Consider the following 21889-nt stretch of genomic DNA (forward strand, 5'->3'; position numbering starts at 1 on the left):
TCCTGAGGAGAAATCACACCATCATTAAGTGTCCTCCAGCTAAATCACACCGTCATTAAGCATCCTCCAGCTAAATCACACCTTCATTAAGTGTCCTCCAGCTAAATCACACCTTCATTATGTGTCCTCGGGCTAAATCACACCTTCATTATGTGTCCTCGGGCTAAATCACACTGTAATTACGCATCCTCAAGCTAAATTACATTTTCATTAACTGTCCTCAGGCAAAATGACACCGTCATTAAGTGTCCTCAGGCGAAATCACACCGTCATTAAGTGTCCTCAGGCGAAATCACACCGTCATTAAGTGTCCTCAGGCTAAATCACACCGTCATTAAGTGTCCTCAGGCTAAATCACACCGTCATTACGTATCTTCAAGCTCAATAACACTGTCATTGTGTGTCCTCCAGCTAAATCCCACTGTCATTAAATGTCCTTGGGCTAAATCCCACCGTCATTACATGTCCTCCTTCAAAATCACACCTTCATTAATTGTTCTCCATCAAAATCACACTGTCATTAAGGGTCCTCAGGCTAAATCCCACCGTCATTAAGAGTCCTCAGAATAAATCACACCATCATTAAGTGTCCTCAGAATAAATCACACCGTCATTAAGTGTCTTCAGGCTAAATCACACCGTCATTACGTGTCCTCAGGCAAAACCACACCGTCATTAAGTGTCCTCAGGCAAAATCACATTGTCATTAAGTGTCCTCAGGCAAAATCACATTGTCATTACATGTCCTCAGGCAAAACCACACCGTCATTAAGTGTCCTCAGGCAAAATCACACCGTCATTACGTGTCCTCAGGCAAAATCACACGGTCATTACGTGTCCTCCTTCAAAATCACATCGTCATTACATGTCCTCCGACTAAATCACACCGTCATTAAGTGTCCTCCAGCTAAATCACAACGTCATTACGTGTCCTCAGGCTAAATCACGCAATCATTAACTGTCCTCAGGCAAAATGACACTGTCATTACGTGTCCTCAGGCTAAATGACACCGTCATTACGTGTCCTCAGGTTAAATCCCACTGTCATTAAGTGTCCTCAGGCTAAATCCCACCATCATTGAGGGTCCTCAGGCTAAATCCCACCGTCATTAATTGTCCTCAAGCTAAATCACACTGTCATTATGTGTCCTCCTTCAAAATCATACCGTCATTACATGTCCTCCGGCTAAATCCCACTGTCATTAAATGTCCTCGGGCTAAATCCCACCATCATTACGTGTACTCCTTCAAAATCACACCGTCATTAAGTGTCCTCCGTCAAAATCATACCGTAATTAAGTGTCCTCTGGCTAAATCCCACAGTCATTAAGGGTCCTCAGGCTAAATCCCACCGTCATTAAGGATCCTCAGGATAAATCACATCGTCATTAAGTGTCCTCAGATTAACTCACACCGTCATTACGTGTCCTCGGGCTAAATCACACCATCATTGCATGTCCTCAAAAAAATCATACCATCAATAATTGTCCTCATGATAAATCACATCGTCATTACGTGTCCTCCAGCTAAATCACACCGTCATTAAGTGTCCTCGGGCTAAGTCACACCGTCATTACGTTTCTTCAGGGTAAATCACACCATCATTAAGTGTCCTTCTGGCTAAATCACACTGTAATTACGCATCCTCAAGCTAAATTACACTTTCATTAACTGTCCTCAGGCTAAATCACACCGTCATTACGTATCCTCAAGCTCAATAACACTGTCATTATGTGTCCTCCGGCAAAATCCCAGTCATTAAGTGTCCTTGGGCAAAATCCCACCATCATTACATGTCCTCCTTCAAAATCACACCTTCATTAAGTGTCCTCCATCAAAATCCCACCGTCATTAAGAGTCCTCAGAATAAATCACACCGTCATTGCGTGTCCTCAGAATAAATCACACCGTCATTAAGTGTCCTCGGGCTAAATCACACTGTAATTACGCATCCTCAAGCTAAATTACACTTTCATTAACTGTCCTCAGGCTAAATCAAACCATTATTAAGTGTCCTCAGGCTACATCCCACCGTCATTAAGTGTCCTCAGGCTAAATCAAACCATCATTAAGAGTCCTCAGGCTAAATCAAACCATCATTAAGTGTCCTCAGGCTAAATCACACCGTCATTACGTATCCTCAAGCTCAATAACACTGTCATTATGTGTCCTCCGGCAAAATCCCAGTCATTAAGTGTCCTTGGGCAAAATCCCACCATCATTACATGTCCTCCTTCAAAATCACACCTTCATTAAGTGTCCTCCAACAAAATCCCACCGTCATTAAGAGTCCTCAGAATAAATCACACCGTCATTGCGTGTCCTCAGAATAAATCACACCATCATTAAATGTCCTCGGGCAAAATCACACCGTCATCAAGTGTCCACAGAATACAACACACCATCATTACATGTCCTCAGGCTAAATCACTCCATCATTAAGTGTCCTCAGGCTAAATCACCCTGTAATTATGCATCGTCAGGCTAAATGACACCGCCATTACATGTCCTCAGGCTAAATGACACCATCATTACGTGTCCTCAGGCTAAATCCCACGGTCATTACGTGTCCTCAGGCTAAATCCCACCGTCATTACGTGTCCTCAGACTAAATCCCAACGTCTTTAAGTGTCCTCAGGCTAAATCCCAACGTCTTTAAGTGTTCTCAGGCTAAATCCCACTGTGATTACATGTCCTCCAGCTAAATCACACCATCATTTAGTGTCCTCCAGCTAAATCACACCCTCATTACGTGTCCTCAGCCGAAATTAAGTGTGCTCGGGCTAAATCCCACTGTCATTAAGTGTCCTAAGGCTAAATCCCACCATCATTAAAGGTCCTCAGATAAATCCCACTGTCTCTAAATATCATCAGGCTGAGCCACACAGTCATTAACTGCCCTCAGGCTAAATCGGGACATCATTAACTGCTCTCAGTCTAAATTTCACCATGATTAAGTGTCCTCAGGCTAAATCACACCATGATTAAGTGTCTTCAGGCTAAATCGGGCCGTCATTAACTGCCCTCAGGCAAACTGCCCTCAGGCTAAATCCGACCATCATGAAGGGTCCTCAGGCTAAATCACACCGTCATGAAATGTCCTCAAGCTGAACCACAGAGTCATTAACTGTCAAAAGGCTAAATAACACCATTATTAACTGTCCCCGGGAAAAATCATACCGTCATTAAGTGTCTTCCAGCTAAGTCCCACCGTCATTGAGGGTCCTCAGGCTAAATCCCACCGTCATTAATTGTCCTCAAGCTCAATCACACTGTCATTATGTGTCCTCCTTCAAAATCCTCCGGCTAAATCCCACCGTCATTACATGTCCTCTGGCTAAAATATACCGTCATTAAGTATCCTCAGGCTAAATCCCACTGTCACTAAATGTCCTCAGGCTGAACGACAGTCATTACGTGTGCTCCGGCTAAATCACATCGTCATTACGTGTCCTCTGGCTAGATGACACCATCATCAAGTGTCCTCAGGCGAAATCCCACCGTTACTAAGGGTTCTCAGGCTAAATCCCACCGTCATTAACTGTCCTCAGGCTACATCCAACCATCATTACGTATCCTAAATCTAAATCCCACCATCATTCAGTATCCTCAGGCTAAATCACACCATCATTCACTGTCCTCAGGCAAAATCACACCGTCATTAATTATCTTCAAGCTAAATCACAACGTCATTAAGTGTCCTCCAGCTAAATCACACCGTCATTATTTGTCCTCAGACACCGTCATTACATATCCTCCAGCTACATCATACCATCATTAAGTGTCCTTGGGCTAAAACATACCGTCATTAAGTGTCCTCAGGCTAAATCCCACCGACATTAAGTGTCCTCAGGCTAAATCCCACCGACATTAAGTGTCCTCAGGCTAAATCCCACCGTCATTATTTGTCCTCAGACTAAATTATACCATCATTAAGAGTCCATAGGCTAAATCACACTGTTACTAACTGTCCTCAGGCTAAATTACACCGTCATTATGTGTGCTAGATCACACCATCATCAAGTATCCCGAGGTGAAATCCCACCATCACTAAGGGTCCACAGGCTAAGTCCCACCGTCATTAAATGGCTAACAGGCTAAATCCCACCGTCACTAATTGTCCTCCAGCTAAATCCTAAAGCTAAGTCATTCAGTGTCCTCAGGCAAAACCACACCGTTATTAACTGTCCCCTGTCAAAATCACACCGTAATTAAGTGTCCTCCAGCTAAATCCCCTCGTCATTAAGTGTCCTCAGAATAAATCCCACCCTCATTAAGTGTCCTCAGGCTAAATCACACCGTCATTAAGTGTCCTTGGGCTAAATTACAACGTCATTAAGTGTCCTTGGGCTAAATCACACCGTCATTACGTGTCCTTGGGCTAAATCACACCGTCATTACGTGTCCTTGGGCTAAATCACACCGTCATTACGCGTCCTTGGGCTAAATCACACTGTAATTACGCATCCTCAAGCTAAATTACACTGTCATTAACTGTCCTCAGGCAAAATGACCCTGTCATTACGTGTCCTCAGGCTAAATCCCACCGTCATCAAGTGTCCTCAGGCTAAACCACACAGTCATTAACTGTTCTCAGGCTAAACCACACAGTCATTAACTGTTCTCAGGCTAAACCACACAGTCATTAACTGTTCTCAGGCTAAACCACACAGTCATTAACTGTTCTCAGGCTAAACCACACAGTCATTAACTGTTCTCAGGCTAAACCACACAGTCATTAACTGTTCTCAGGCTAAACCACACAGTCATTAACTGTTCTCAGGCTAAACCACACAGTCATTAACTGTCCTCAGGCTAAATCACACTATCATCTAGTGTCCTCAGGCTACATCACACTATCATCTAGTGTCCTCAGCCTAAATCACACTATCATCTAGTGTCCTCAGGCTACATCACACTATCATCTAGTGTCCTCAGCCTAAATCACACTATCATCTAGTGTCCTCAGCCTAAATCACACTATCATCTAGTGTCCTCAGCCTAAATCACACTATCATCTAGTGTCCTCAGCCTAAATCACACTATCATCTAGTGTCCTCAGCCTAAATCACACTATCATCTAGTGTCCTCAGCCTAAATCACACTATCATCTAGTGTCCTCAGCCTAAATCACACTGTCATTAAGTGTCCTCAGACTAAATCACACCGTCAATACATATCCTAAATCTAAATCACACCATCATTAAGTGTCCTCAGGCTAAATCACACCATCATTAAGTGTCCTCAGGCTAAATCACACCATCATTAAGTGTCCTTGGGTTACATCACACCATCATTTATTGTCCTTGGGTTACATCACACCATCATTTATTGTCCTTGGGTTACATCACACCATCATTTATTGTCCTCAGAATAAATCACACCTTCATTAAATGTCCTCGGGCTAAATCACACCGTCATTAAGTGTCCTCGGGCTAAATCACACCGTCATTAAGTGTCCTCGGGCTAAATCACACCATCATTAAGTGTCCTCGGGCTAAATCACACCATCATTAAGTGTCCTCAGGCAAAATCACAACATCAACTGTACGTGTGTTCTATGTTTCGTACCTTTCACAGAGGTCTTGCAGCTCTCCACAATGCCACCATGGATGCTGTCAGGCAGCAGAGCAACTTGTTGCCGTGGAGACTGAGTGATCTGTGTTATTGCCACCAATTCTTCCTCCTCCTTGGTAATTATTTTGCTTGTTTCCTTGACAACACCAATTTTGCTGGCCTCTGTTGCTTGAAGCTCCGACCAGGGAGACAGCCGACCAATGAGAGATGAGGAGTCACTGATTCTGGAGCCGTCAATCAGTGGCTTCACATCTTCCTCCATTTTAGAAACACTGCTTGGTTTTCCTTCACTGCTGAGAATCTTGAGCTCATTCTCAGAGTTGGGCTCCGAGGAGGAGGAGGAGGAGGAGCAGGAAGAGGAGGATATGGATGAGGAAGAAGAGCATGATGAGTGGACAGTCCTGTTGTGTGGGATTTCAGAGTCACTGCTTTCTGATAGGTCCGAATTCATGTCAATCTTCATCCTCTTTAAGCCCCCTTTCTTCTCCTCATCATCGGCCTTCCGACGTTTTTTTGCTGACTGTTTGACCTTTGACTTTAACTCTAGACAGAGGAATAAACAGAAGAAGTTAGAGAATAAACATATCATTCCTGACTGCTACCGTAATCATCTTCAACCACAAAGAAAACTCACAAGAATTTTGTGAATTCCGGCAACACATGCTGGATAAGCTGCAGGATTTCTGCTCTAAATCAGACTCATTTTACTATTCTCTTAGATTTGAATGCTTTTTTGCAGATTGAGTGATTTATAAAGCTGCAAAGAAGAATATAAAGATGTTTTTTTTTTGGTTAAAAAAAAAAGTAAAGAAAAAAAAGAAAATGTTGGGATTTCGCTCTGCAGGCTGGGGTTTTAGGGTTTGTTTGTTTTTTTGGGGGGTTTTTTGGGGGGGGGGGTTCAGTTCATTGAAGTTTGAATTCTTTCAGTATTGTCATATTCTGTATGTTTTCAGTTCTTTCTTTCTTTACGTTTTATGTCTGTGTTCATTTCGTCTTATGTTCTGTAGAGTTCTGTCTGTTCTTCTGTCAGTTGTCTAGTTCCTCTTGTTCTACCCTTGCTTCTGCCTCTGTCAGGAGTGTTGTGCATCTTCCATTCGCCCGCCTTCACATGTTGAGATTTCATAATGCTTTTCTGGGTTAACTATTATTAGTCTTTGTGTTCTGTTCACTTACTTATATTTTGATGTTCGTTCATTCGTTCGCTCTTGCACGTTAAAGTTTTATGTTGGTTCTTGGTTTTGTGATTACTCCACCTTCAGTTGTGGTTGTTTATTGTAGTTTATTCTCTCCTTTTATGCTCATGAATGTAACTGAAATAACTGCAACTACTGAATAATGCAATAACTGAACAGACAATACCTTTCACTAGGTATTGTCTGTTCAGTTACTTCTTTCTCTGCACTCGTTTCATTCATGTGAGTCTTCAGTTCCGCCCTCTCGTTAACTCCCCACCTGCTGTCACTTCCACCTGTTATTTAAGCACTTCCTCGTTTGTCGGTGCTGGTCCACTGTAGAATGTTTCCTGTATTACTCCTCGTCATGGTTCCCCTATAAGGACCAGTTCTCTGTATCCAGCCTTTTGACTTCTTTGTCATCTTTTATCATCAGTGTTTTCTTTGTTTAACTCTGCAGCCTCGATAGTCATTTTTGCTACACTGTGTTTTTGTGGGATTTTTGGGATTGCTGTTTCACCTCTGCACTTTTGGAACATTTGTCACAATAAACTCACTGACTGATATTACTCCCTGTGTCCTTCTTGGTCTACATTATTGGGGTTGAAAGTGACTTTGCTTAAGACTAACAACAGAAAAGATACATATAAAACTGTACATAAATAATACAAATAAATGGGGCAGAGATGGAAGCTGATAGAGGATCAATGGAGCAATAATTTCCCTGATGGAAGTCACTGAGGTAGACAAACAACTCCGCACTGGCAAGGCCCAAGGGGTTGATGAAATCCGTCCAGACTTGCTGAAGGTTCTGGGTGTGGAGTGACTGTCTTGAATGAGATGTCTCTTCAACATTGCCTTGAGGTCTGAGACAGTGCGTAAGGAGTGGCAAATTGGGGTGGTGGTCCCCATATTTAGAAAAGGGACCAGAGAGTGTGTGCCAATGACAGGGGCATCAGTCTACTCAGCCTCCCTGGTAAAGTCCACTCCAGGGTGCTGGAAAGAAGGATTCGGCCAATAGTCGAACCAATGATTGAAGAGGAACAATGCGGGTTCCATCCTGGCCGTGGAACAACCGACAAGCTCTTCACTCTCACAAGCTTGGAGTAGAGTCGTTGCTCATTCGCATTGAGAGGAGCCAGCTGAGGTGGTTTGGGTATCTGTTAAGGATGCCCTCATGGCAACTCTCTAGGGAGGTGTTCCAGTCACGTTCATCTAGAAGGAGATCCAGAGAAAGACCCAGGACTAGGTGGAGAGATTATATCCCCACACTAGCCTGGGAACGCCTTGGGATCCCCCAATCAGAGGTGAGTGAGTGAGTGAGTGAGTGAATAATAATTGTGAAAATTGATGGGTATGAGGAGGAAATCTGGATGAAGACACAGAACCAGGAACGCTTCACCAGCATGTTATTTTTTCAATTTCATTCCGTCACTGCAATAAATATATAAAAATATCTGTTGCTGTGTGTGCCCATCATAAATGACGATGACGATCATTACCACAATATTTGTGTGACAACCGTACTTTACGGAGCATGAAGTTGCATCTTTTCCCTGCATCATCAGCTGTTTAATTTGGGACTTTTTTGCCATCTTGTGGTGGAGCTTTATTATGTATTCTTTTATTAATGTTGCTTATTTTAAGTCAGCCGCATGGGGTGCACAGCCAGTACAGTCACAGTGCTGGCCCCAAGCCTGGCGTCGCAGACAGAACGATCCCCCATAAAAACTGCCCGCCCTGCCTTCACTGTGCATGCGTCATTTGGGACCACAGCAGCATGTCTGAGTCTGAGTCTGACTCTCTGCTGTCAGGGCTCGAGGATGCATGGCACAGAATGTGGGAGGGCACAAAATGCAGACTCGAAGACAAGGTGTTATAAGTAGAAAATGAGCTTTATCATTTTCACAAGCAGGGCAGGGGTACGGTACAGGGGAAGGCAGGCAGCGAAGCAGAGGTACAGACAAAAATGTGGTTGAAAGATAGGCTGGGTTCAAAAATACTGTGAGATACTGTATCATAGGCTGAGGCAAAAACAAGGTTCAGTAAACAAAGCAAGGTCGTAATACAATGAGGTATAAACAAGACAAAAGCAAAAGGCTGAAACCTGACATCTGCACCCAAAGCATGACAAAGTAAATGTTGTGTGGCTGGGGGGGCCTGGCTGCCTTTTGTTTCTGTTTTCTGTCCTGTCTTTTGTTTTTCCTTCCAGGTGGCTTGCATTTGGGACTGAGTGGCTGTGTAGCTGAGTTTATCAGGACCTCACCCTGATCACCTGAGGCTGATCACCTGCGGCTCGTCAGGACTCACAGCTGTGGTGCAGCTACAATGGATTGGAACATGGTGGCATTTAAGACTGGAGTACACAGTGTGTATTTGCCAGAGACTCGACCTTGTGACCAGACGGGTGAGATCGTCGTCTCAGGAGCCATCTCATCATCAGTGGATGCAGAGAACGTCCAGGTTTGATGCATGGTCTGTGAAAGAGGAGAGGGTGAGGTCTCACGCTCGTCAGCACACTTCCTGAGGTACGTTAGATTTTGTGACTAACATTTATACAGTCAGTAAATGTGGTGTCCCTCACACCTTATTATATTGAGCTGTATGTTGGTTGTTTAAATCAGCTTCCACTGCAGTGGAGTTTTGTGAACTGGATGTTCCATGCCTGCAGGGTGGGAAGCTGATTAGTAATTAAGCCAGGAAGTGTTTGCTGTTTGTGCACCTTTGAGCGTTCTCTCTGTGTGTTGAGTGTGGACTCACATAATGATTCCTTCTTTCACAGACTCGGTTTGTCGCGGCCACCTGGGGGGTGTCGGCGGGGTCCTTGGGTCCGAACCAGTTCTGGCTCCGGACCGTTAGCGCTGCTGGGAGCGCACCGCAATCCACCACGCCAGACCACGCACTTTTATATTTTTCACAGCACTGTTATGTTCATTAAACTCTGTTATCCTTTGTACCGTGCTCTGCTTATTTTATACTGGGTCCTTCAAACGCTGGTCGGTTCTCCGGGCTGCGTCCGACCCATAACAGTAAAACCTCTTAAATCATTCTAAAGTCAGCTTTAAGCAGAAAATGAGGCGAAAATCTGTGAGTCATTACTGACACTCTTGCTGCTGCACCTACATCGGCCTAGGGTGCTCTGGTACCATGTACACTTATGAGCAACCTTATGTTCGAACATGGTGTTCGTTATGGACAGCCTGCAGCAAATGCAGGGAAAAACACACAACTTCCTCTTTATCATTGGTGGAAAAAATGCATAACATAAACCAATCAACAATGATCGCCAACCCATGTATTTGGTTGCTGAGGAGATTCAGGCCAAGCCACCAAAGGCAGACTAAAGTGCCAACACTGACAGGTGGCAGTGTTGGCCAGGTGCACAACAGAAGGAGTGACACTTTAAAAAAAAAAAAAAAATAAACATGTTGTGGTTTTCACAGTAAATAAATAAATAAACTCTCTTTGGATTTTATGTTTTTGTGTGAATTTAGGTCTACTGTGTTAATACAGTATGTCAAAATTAATAAAAACTGTACAGTCACACAGGACCATTTTTTGACAGGTGGGCAAATAAAAAATGACACCAAACAAGGCAAAGTAAACACTTTTTTTTAAGTAAATTATTAAGGAAAAACCAACTGTAGTCAAAAACGGCCAATTATACCCTCAACCCCAGAGGATTAAGACGTCTCAAAGTGCAGTGTAAGGCGCAGGAACAGAGGCTGCCCAAGTTACACGTGCTGCTGCCCAGTGGTTAAAAAATTGCATGTCACTGCAATGCATTCTGGGATAAAGGCTGACATGCATGTGATACTACAGTTTTATTTATTTGGTGTGTATTGAAGGTGATTTACTGGTGTTGATATTCACAGACAGTGTGGTTTTCTTCTGTGAAGCTGCAGAATGTGTCACATACAAACTGAAAAAACTGGATGTTTATCCGCAGATGTAGAGTGTCAGCTTCTCTCTTTGTGTTCAAATTCCTCATGATCACATAACCCAAGACCCTCAAAACTCCCATCTGCCTGTTCTACAAATGCTAATAGATGATTTTTTTTTTTTTTTTTTGCACGATTTTTTTTCCAAGATGGAATTTGAGCAGTTATTTTCTCATTAACTTTGATAGTGCTACAAGGGAAGCGGTGATGGATTTTGTGTGTCAAATAGTTGCCTGGATGAGTCGCTAATTTTTACCCAGCAGGAGGCAGCACATGAATGTAGTGAGAAGCCTGTGTTCAACTGTAAACATCCTGAGCACATGAAGTAAAAGACCATAAAACTTTCTTCAAACGAGACAAAACTTTGGCCAAGAAAGATGTTTTTCTGACCCCAACGTAGGATGGGGAGGTGTCCTAAAACCGATAGCGCATTCTTTGTGAGGTGTTTAGGTTTCGTTTTCAACTTATCAGCCAGATGACAGAGACATTCCTCCATTGTACACACAAAGCCCAACAGTCTGATGCCATGAACAAACTTTTCCCAAGTCTCAAAACACTGTCTTAACAACAAAATTTCACTAAAGCCCCTTTCACACTGGCGTATTCGTAGAGCTGCGTATTGCGGCATGTTTCATTTAAGTACACCCGAAAAACGCACGTGCTCAGCCTTTTTCCATGTTCGTAGATCTGCTTGCAGCTGCGTGTTCACTTTTTAATGTGTGTACACAGTCGCGTGTAACCCTTGTCGCTATTTAAAACCAGTTCACTCCTGCCGGCTGTGCAGAACACATCGTTGCACTTGGAAAGCAGTCGACTGTATCACGAGGGTTTTACAGTTTAATTACTGCCATGTATGTAGCCAAAGCTGCTATTTTCTGCCTCTGTGGAAATGCGCTCTGTTCTCTACTGCACGGTGTGGTGCAAGTCAGAAACAGAGTCATTTAACATTATTATTATTATTATTTTTTTGTCTTGGTGGATCATTTTCATTGTGTCTAGAGCTGCTGAGTCTGGCTGTGGTAAAGGCTGCTGTGAATGAAGCGCTGTGACTCTAAACTAAACTTCTAAACTTTTATTTTAATGTCACAGCTCTTATTCAGGTTTGATCAGACCTGATCGATCAGGTCTGATCAAACCTGATCGATCAGGTTGTCTGATGAGCGCATGAACATGCAGCAACGGCGCTTTTATTTTAAAGTCACAGCACTTAACAGAGCGCAGAGAGAGAGAGAGAGAGAGAGAGAGAGCGAGAGACTGACCTGCTGTTTCAGTTGTGTTTCTGGATTTATGAGTTGAGGTTCGATTCCCTGTTCTGAGAACACAGAGGCGTGATCCTGTTCCCCAGCTGATTCATTCTGGATGCACACCCAGTTTTCGGATGTGTACAGGAGCGCCGTGTTTTACAGACTTGCAGTAACGCTGTGCTGCGCAGACCTGCTGAAAACTGCGTATTTTATGTGTCCTGCTAAAAATGGGCGTGGAGCTGCTCAACTTGGCGTAGATGATACGCCACAATACGCAGCTCTATGAATACGCCAGTGTGAAAGGGGCTTTAGTTCATTCCACATATGAACTTCCCTCAACTTTAGGATCACCACACAGCTTCTCTGGTCCAATTCAGCCTTTCCAGGTGCATCAGATACATTGAACTGGAGTGGCCCCTGGTGGACAAATTGGGAATGGACACAAATTCCTTATGCCGCGTTCATACTGGGCGCAACGAGACGCGACCATCGCCCGGTGTGTCGCTCTCCTTTCGCTGCAAAAATTCACCCCAGTGCGTCATCAAATAGGAGGAGCTTCCATTCCACTTGCCGGCTCCGGTTGTCAGTCAAGTTAAAATGATGGATCATGATCACACGGAGTGAGTTGCTGTGCTCTTTTTTGTTGTGGAAAGCTGACAAACGTCACCAGCGGCGCCGTTCCTGGGTTCACAACATCCTCATAAGACGTTCCCAATTCGGGGAGTTTCATTATTTGCTGCAGGAGCTGCGTCTGGATGACGGCCGCTTTCAGCAGTCCTTCCGCCTCTGCAGGACCCAGTTTGAGGACCTCCTGTCCCGTTCACGCGCGCAGATGTAAACAATTAAAAAAAAAAAAAAAAACTATCCGCTGCTGCGGGGCTGCTACGCGCTCTCCCCCCAAAAACTCTGTCATAACTGTAAAATAAAGGACAAAAGGGATATAAGTCCTGCTGGCTACCAGGCTGGCTACCAGAGATAACATGTTCATATCCAACTCAGTCAAACTCCAGACATCTCCACATTAATACATATCCAGTCCCTGATTGGTCATTGCGGTGCGACAAGACGAAAAAGTTCAGATTTTTCAACTTGGGGAGGAGGGCAACGCGATATCGCAAACAAACGTGCCAATCACTCAAAATCGCTTCACTCGCGTCCATCGCGTCGTGTGGCGCCACAACACCTCCTTCCATAGGGATTACATGGCAACCTGTCACTGCTGTCGCTCACGCAGTGCCCGATGTGAACACGGCTTTAGGTATTGTTTCGTACAAGTTGTAATAATAATAATAATAATAATAATAATAAAAATCTATGTATTTTTGGCTGTATTTAGTGGTTTGTTGTAAAAAAAAAAAAAAAAAACTAAAAACCAAACAAAAGAGAACCCTTGGATTATGTAATCCCAAGCATGGAATTTTATCTACATTATCTTTGGGTTTTATATTGATTATAGATGTTAGAAAATTTTATCAAATGTTTTCTTGTTTCATATTATGGTGATAGTGTGTTGTTTCAAATATACTTATTTTACAAGAGTTTGGTAATACGGGACATGATTGGTTTTAAGCGGGAATTTCACAGTGGTGCAAAATGATTTATTATTCACTCAGAAAATGAAATGCAGTCAAAGACTACACTAACCAGAATTCTTGGGGGTGGAGTTAAAGACTCTTTAAAAGCAAAATCTTGGTAGAAGGAACTCTTAGCTCTTGGCTCATAGCTCTCACCTTTTTGTTTTTCCTTCTCCCTGGAGATGCCTCACCTTATTGCCGTCTCGTTTATTGCCTTTTGTTCTTATAACCATGCAGTGGTGGGCACAGATAACCAAAAAATTAACTTCGATAACAGATAATGAGATAACTGAAAAGTTATCTTTGATAAAGATAAAACGATAAACCAAGCAAAAATGTATCGGAAGTTACAGATAACCGATAACCGATAAATTCCAGTATTGTCTCCGGTACACTTCCAACTACTAACAAGATGATTTTGAGTTTTAACACCGCGATCACTTTTGGAAGCATCAAAATCGACAACAGACCCAAACAATGAATCAGCACTTTTGTCTTTCAGCGTCCTGCCCCCTACTGGAAGTTCCAGTTTACTACATGGCTTCCAGCACAGACGCAATTGAGAGGAGCCAGAAAGCTCAACTCTCTACTCAATCACAGTGCTGCCGTCAGGCCGAGGTCTTGGAAAATAAAGCAGTGCTGAGTTATGGTTTGGTGTATAAAGAAAATGAATACTGATAGAAGAACTCCATTAATGTTAATTCTGTCATTTTTGCAAAGTACAGATATAACATATATCTTTTAATGCTGAATAATGCACTAATTCTGAAGTTTTGTAACAAACACAGACGGATGGCATTCTGGGTAAAATGTGCCTCCGCTACACTGATTGGATGATTCATTCTATGCAAATCAACACATTAAGGTGAAGCATGTCGTGTGTTGGTGTTTACAGATAAATATGCTTTTGTAAAATATGCCATTTTTTATTTGTAAAAAAAAAATAGGCATTTTCAAAAAAAAAAAAGCCAAGTTGTAATTAGATAACCATCTGATATAACTGGTGTCAAAATAAATAGAACACTGCCGTCATGAGGGTATCCCACTGCTGAAGCACTACAAGTATCCAACCTCTTGCACTGCGCATGTGCAAACACCGCAGACCTTTCTTGTATTTTTTTTTTTAACTTTGATTTCTCCCATCGAGAGTTTTTGTAAATTAAGTTTTGAAAAAAAGCTTCTGTTTATGTTTTGCTTCTGGAAACACGAGTCCGACGTCTGGTTTTTGAACGTACAATACGTGTGAGAACATAAATTGGGCGCTCTGAACTTTTACACTGTGCGGTTCTGTGGTACAGTGTCTGCCCAGCTTCAGTCTGAACACTGCCTTGAACACTACTGGCCAGTAGATGGCAGGAGAGACCTTGAAAACTTGCAAACACAAAATTCCAGATAATCTGTGTTGCTACTTGCTACGTTTAAGATGCATGGAATTTAATTAAAGCAAACAATAACAACGTCTATAAACCCAGAGAATATAGTCACGAGAGTTTTAGGCACTAGAGTTTAATGCTGTTGTCCTGATCAGAGTGTCTCAAATGCATTCTCCTGTCGTGAACGTACTGCGATATCACCCATAATGCACCTGGACACAGGATGCCCACACTAAAATCTTAAAAATTAGCACATTACTTTAAAACTAAAACACATATCTGATATTTTCAATTTATAAAACTTCAGAAGTGATGCTAATCTAAATAACTTGTCCGAAATAAGTTTGGTTAAAATTTGAACCATAACCCCGCCTCACGCCCTATGACTGCTGGGATAGGCTCCAGCCCCCCGCGACCCTTAATTGGACTGAGCGGTAGAAGATGAATGAATAAATGAAAGTTAAAATGTATGCCTCTGGATGACTTGGGTGATATTGGCCGCGAATCAGTATGGGGTTAAAAGAAATGAGTTTTTTTTTTTTTTTTTTGGTGATCAGTTCCCCTTTGCAGAGGATAGAGCGGTTTCTTCTAGAAGCAGCTCTCCTCTGTTTGCAGAGGGTAGAACTACACATCTGTTCACCTTTGTTTACCACGTTAACGGTCTAAAAAATTATCAGGCAAAAATTTATCAGAAGACAATTAGTCCGATAATGGTTTTCAAAGTCATCTGAAAAGATAATCCGATAATGAAAACTTTATCTTCGATAATTATCGGTTATCGGATTATCAGAAGTGTGCCCACCACTGTCACCATGTATTCATGGATTTTAATTTCTTGTCTGTGCGCGCAACAAGAAATTGCTTTTTCTTGCTTCAAAAGTTTTTTTTTCACCTCAACTTTTTGTGAAGCTGATGGTTGCTGGTGCATGTTATTTCCTTTGACGACTTTTCAAATGAACACTTTTTCGTTATAAAGTCAACAATTTCTTGGTTTTGACCCAACTGCCCAGACGACAATGGAAGACGGAGTTTTGTTTTTGGCGAATACAGAATAAAGAGACTCAAACCTTTATCCTGACAATCCGAGACAGGAACCTCACTGCCTATATATCCATCCAGGTCAGCCTGAGCCACGCAGCAATTTGAAATGCCGTCAGAAGATCAACAACGCTCTAACTGCAAAATGACACTTGGTGACCATCTACAACTGGTTGTGCGGTGACCGGCAGAGTTCCTCTGCCAGGGTCCATCAAGTGAGCTGTTGATTGAGATGGACGGATCATCGAGTGTGGAAGAAGGTACCTGGCAGCATCTGACCTCAGAGAGACATCCTGCAGGTCGGCAAAAATTGGTGCAGTTTTGTCGGAATCTGGCTGGAGTGGCTTTCTATTCCTTGTCATCAGTAAATCTCACGTTAATAAACACCAAACTAAATCCCCTGCTGACTAGGACATAATTCATTCTTAAATTCCTGCAACTAAGTCATATTACACAACCGTCATATAATAATTGTCCGTTGAACTTTATTATCATAAATTTGCATCACTGTGATTACAACCCCTGGCAAAAATTATGGAATCACCGGATTCGGAGGATGTTCATTCAGTTGTTTAATTTTGTAGAAAAAAAGCAGATCACAGACATGACACAAAACTAAAGTCATTTCAAATGGCAACTTTCTGGCTTTAAGAAACACTGTAAGAAATCAGGAAAAATAATTGTGACAGTCAGTAACGGTTACTTTTTTAGACCAAGCAGAGGGAAAAAAAATATGGACTCACTCAATTCTGAGGAATAAATTATGGAATCACCCTGTAAATTTTCATCCCCAAAACTAACACCTGCATCAAATCAGATCTGCTCATTAGTCTGCATCTAAAAATGAGTGATCACACCTTGGAGAGCTGTTGCACCAAGTGGACTGACATGAATCATGGCTCCAACACGAGAGATGTCAATTGAAACAAAGGAGAGGATTATCAAACTCTTAAAAGAGGGTAAATCATCACGCAATGTTGCAAAAGATGTTGGTTGTTCACAGTCAGCTGTGTCTAAACTATGGACCAAATACAAACAACATGGGAAGGTTGTTAAAGGCAAACATACTGGTAGACCAAGGAAGACATCAAAGCGTCAAGACAGAAAACTTAAAGCAATATGTCTCAAAAATTGAAAATGCACAACAAAACAAATGAGGAACGAATGGGAGGAAACTGGAGTCAACGTCTGTGACCGAACTGTAAGAAACCGCCTAAAGGAAATGGGATTTACATACAGAAAAGCTAAACGAAAGCCATCATTAACACCTAAACAGAAAAAAACAAGGTTACAATGGGCAAAGGAAAAGCAATCGTGGACTGTGGATGACTCAATGAAAGTCATATTCAGTGATGAATCTCGAATCTGCATTGGGCAAGGTGATGATGTTGGAACTTTTGTTTGGTGCCCTTCCAATGAGATTTATGAAGATGACTGCCTGAAGAGAACATGTAAATTTCCATAGTCATTGATGATATGGGGCTGCATGTCAGGTAAAGGCACTGGGGAGATGACTGTCATTACATCATCAATAAATGCACAAGTTTACGTTGATATTTTGGACACTTTTCTTATCCCATCAATTGAAAGGATGTTTTTCAAGATGATAATGCATCTTGCCATAGAGCAAAAACTGTGAAAACATTCCTTGCAAAAAGACACATGGGGTCAATGTCATGGCCTGCAAATAGTCCGGATCTTAATCCATTTGAAAATCTTTGGTGGAAGTTGAAGAAAATGGTCCATGACAAGGCTCCAACCTGCAAAGCTGATCTGGCAACAGCAGAAAGTTGGAGCCAGATTGATGAAGAGTACTGTTTGTCACTCATTAAGTCCATGCCTCAGAGACCACACGCTGTTATAAAAGCCAGAGGTGGTGCAACAAAATACTAGTGATGTGTTGGAGCGTTCTTTTGTTTTTCATGATTCCATAATTTTTTCCTCAGAATTGAGTGATTCCATATTTTTTTCCCTCTGCTTGGTCTAAAAAAGTAACTGTTACTGACTGCCACAATTTTTTTCCTGATTTCTTATAGTGTTTCTTAAAGCCAGAAAGTTGCCATTTGAAATGACTTTAGTTTTGTGTCATGTCTGTGATCTGCTTTTTTCTACAAAATTAAACAACTGAATGAACATCCTCCGAAGCCGGTGATTCCATAATTTTTGCCAGGGGTTGTATGTCCTGTTCTGGTTAACTCCTGAATATGTTAAATAAATGTTTTAAATATATGTAGTTGTTTGTGGTTTATGTGGTATCGGGCCTTGACCTGTAGAGCTTCCGACTGGAAGATAAAAGACTAATTTAATATTTCCTGTTGACTGATTCTAAAATATTGATATTATAACATTGTTATAAAATCATTCAGCCAATAGATGGTGCCCCAAGATTTTTTTTTTTCTTCTTTTTGAGGTAAAATTAACAACTAGTGTTAATTTGCAACATGTAACTTGAGCAGCCTCTATTCAAATACAAAAGGGTTTATAGTAATTAGTTTTGTAACTTGCTGGGCTGCTGAAAATTGAGTGACCAAAATATACTGTAACTTTTCAAGGTCATTCAAAATTAAATGTCAGAGTGTACACATATGACTTTATGACGGTGACCAGCAGGAACGATGGCAGTAACTTGCTGCGTTTGTGTAATATTGGCTGTTAAAACTGAGTGACCTTGATAGGTTCAAGGTCATGCTGCCAACTGAAAGCCCACATATGACTTCTTATCAGTGATCAATAATAGTCATAACCTGCGCCATTTGTGAGACAGATGACAAATGTCCCCATATTCTGTTATAAAGGGATTGAATGGAAAATTATAAAACCCCACCTAACCAGGGCTGTACGCTTAGCTTTTTTACTAGGAGCACAGGTGCTCCTAAATGAAAAAATTTAGGAGCACAGATAAAAATTTAGGAGCACTGTGAAATTTCTTGATACAATTTTATTATTAACGCAAAGAAACATACTGTACAGAGAGTACCTTTTCCACACACACATGCACATTTTATATGATTCTATTGTTGTATTTATTTCATTGTTTTTTACTTCCTTCTATCGTTATTTACTAGCGGTCCACAGCAGTATTCCTCTGCAGTATTTGCAAAACATCATGCTATCCTCATGCACTTGCCACGGAAAGATCTTAACCCAGTCTGATCTGAATTTATGAACTTTGCTAGTAGTTCTAGACCTACTGCCAGTTTCACTGCCTGTTGCCATCTCCTCCTGATCCTCCTCACCATTTTCCTCATCTCCCCAGGTTCCCTCCCCTGGTTCCTTGGGTTTCCTTTGAAAGTACGACAAAATCATTTTCTAGTCTCCTCACACACCTTTCGTTGTAAATGTAGCTGCTATGCTAGTGCTCGCTTATCTGACTGCATGAGCTAGTCGCAAGCCAAGACTCAGAGCGTAGCGAATCAGTGCAGCTTGTGCGTTGAGACGTCACCGCGTCATCACAAGAGGTCTACATTTCCCCGCTCGGTCACATTTTAAAAGGGAAGGATAAAAAAGGAAATATTAAGTTGTAGACTCTTGTCGATTTGTACAGATGTGGGAATGGGAATGCGATATATAGTGGACCCTCATGTATCACGGGAGTTACGTTCTAAAAATAGCCCGCAATAGGCGAAATCCGCGAAGTGGCCAGCGTTAATTTTTACAATTATTATAGATGTTTTAAGGCTGTAAACCCCCCCACTACACACTTAATACACTTTTCTCAAACAGGCATTAACATTTTGTCACTTTACTCTCGTGTGTAAACACTCTCAAAGTTCAAACCTTAGTAGAAAAATAAGACCAACCTGTTTTCAGGCCCAAACATTTGTTTGAGAAATAAAAATAGAACGTTTTCCGATAAATAATTATGATGGCTTTTAGAACTAACGAATTTAATTTTAACGATCAACGTACGAGGTTGGACACATAAGAAATTATTAATAGTGACTGACCAGTATTTCACAGTTCCTCTGATCGCGCCTCTTCGTCCTGGCGCCGCTGCACTGTCACGTCTTTTTCCACTGACTCACACCTCGCTGCAGGTGTCTTTTTCCAAGTGTAGAACACAGTTATGAGTAGTTGTTGGCGCTCTTTTTTCTTCTTGGTGAGAAGATTCTTATAAACAGACATGCAGAACACAATGCACGTGCTCTCCCTTCGCGGTGTCGCGACCGGCTGCTTGATGAGGCCGCGGAACACAATGCACTGTAAAAAAAAAAAAAAAAAAAAGGCATGCAAAATTGGACTAAAAAAAATACGCGAAACAGCGAGGCCGCGAAAGGTGAACCGCGTTATAGCAAGGGACCACTGTATTTATTTTAGGAGCAAAATGCGAATGAAAGGGTTGAAATACATTCTCGCATACGTGCGCCCGTTTTATTTTTTTTCCTCACACAATCAAATTTTAGGCGCAATATGCGAGCAAAACGCTCGCACTGTACAGCCCTGCTAACACTTTGATCACCCTGAAATGACTTGATGATTCAACAGAAATGGCATTCCTAGAGTAGTTGGATAATAACCCAGAGCAAGTGTATGCAAAATTAGAAAAAGAAAACAAATACAAAACCCAACAAAAATAACCCAACTTAGTTTTTGAGAAGATGTGGAAAATGTGAGAAAATTGTAATTTTGGACATTCTGGGGGAACCTGGGGGCTTTTAGGATGATTCACGGGCAGGGCAATGACAATTTTTCAGTATGTGCTCTTTCAATGAAACCTAATACTTGATAAGAGAAAAAAAATAGTGTTTTCCTGCAATATAGTGCCAAGTATGAAAAATGCCTATTGTCTTTCTGGAGAGCTGAGGGGGCTTCAATTGATAACCCCTTACTTCCATGACCAGATAAATCCCCCAAAAATGTGTGTCCCAAATTTCAGAAAAATTATTAAATAGTTTTTGAGACAATGACGGGATGGTGCGCACATCCCACCATGCACAGATTGTGATGGCATTTGTCCTTTCAGACCCTCCAGTCAAAAGGACTATGAATAAAAAAGCTCAAACTAATTAAATGCTATATACAGTGGATAAAGTAAGTATTTGATCCACTGTCGATTTTGCAGGTTTTACCACCTACAAAGAATGAAGAGGTGTGTAATTTTAATTGTAGGTACACTTCAACTGTGAGAGACAGAATCTAAAACAAAAATCAAAAAAATCACACTGATTTTTAAATTATTTAAAAGATTTTAATTAAATAGTGCACATGCACTTGTACATGTGCACATGCACATTTTTTAACCCCCCAACATCTATATTGTTGGTACAGATGAGACCAAAATAGAGCTTTTTGGTATCAGCTCCACTCGCCGTGTTTGGAGGATGAGAACAACATGAAGTTCACCGTCCCAACCGTGAAGCATGGAGGTGGAAACATCATTTTTGGGGGTGCTTTTCTGCAAAAGAGACAGGATGACTACACCGTACTGAATGGAGGATGGATGGGGTCATGTATCGAGAGATTTTGGCAAACAACCTCCTTCCCTCAGTAAGAGCATTGAAGATGGGTCATGGCTGGGTCTTCCAGCATGACAATGACCCCAAACACAAGGGCAGCTAAGGAGTGACTCTGTAAGAGGCATTTCAAGTTCCTGGAGTGGATGAGCCAGTCTCCAGACCTGAATTCAATTGACAATCTTTGGAGGGAACTTAAAGTCCAAAACTGAAATATCTGGAGAAGACCTGTATGGAGGGGTGGACCAACTTGGTCAAGAACTACACGAAATGTCTGATCTCTGTAACTGCAAACAAAGGTTTCTGTACCAAATATTAAGGTCTGTTTTTCTATTCTATCAAGTACTTATTTCATGCAATAAAATGCAAATTAATTATTTAAAAATCATACAATGTGATTTTCTGGATTTTTTTTTTTAGATTCTGTCTCTCACAGTTCTCACCTATGATAAAAATTACAGACCTCTCCGTTCTTTGTAGGTAAGGAAAACTTTCAAAATCGACAGCAGATCAAATA

At 41.7% G+C, this 21889-nt stretch overlaps 1 protein-coding gene across 1 annotated transcript in view; it reads right to left on the reverse strand.

Annotated features, from left to right (window-relative positions):
• Positions 1 to 21889, reverse strand: part of jmjd1cb (jumonji domain containing 1Cb) — a 651485-nt gene that overhangs the window by 346111 nt on the left and 283485 nt on the right. The window contains exon 7 of the mRNA XM_034165192.1: positions 5572 to 6175. Within this exon, the coding sequence (XP_034021083.1) occupies positions 5572 to 6175 (604 nt within the window). The remainder of the gene's footprint in view (positions 1 to 5571; positions 6176 to 21889) is intronic.

The sequence above is a fragment of the Thalassophryne amazonica genome, unplaced genomic scaffold (genome assembly GCF_902500255.1).
Source record: "Thalassophryne amazonica unplaced genomic scaffold, fThaAma1.1, whole genome shotgun sequence".
In the NCBI taxonomy this organism is placed as follows: domain Eukaryota; kingdom Metazoa; phylum Chordata; class Actinopteri; order Batrachoidiformes; family Batrachoididae; genus Thalassophryne; species Thalassophryne amazonica.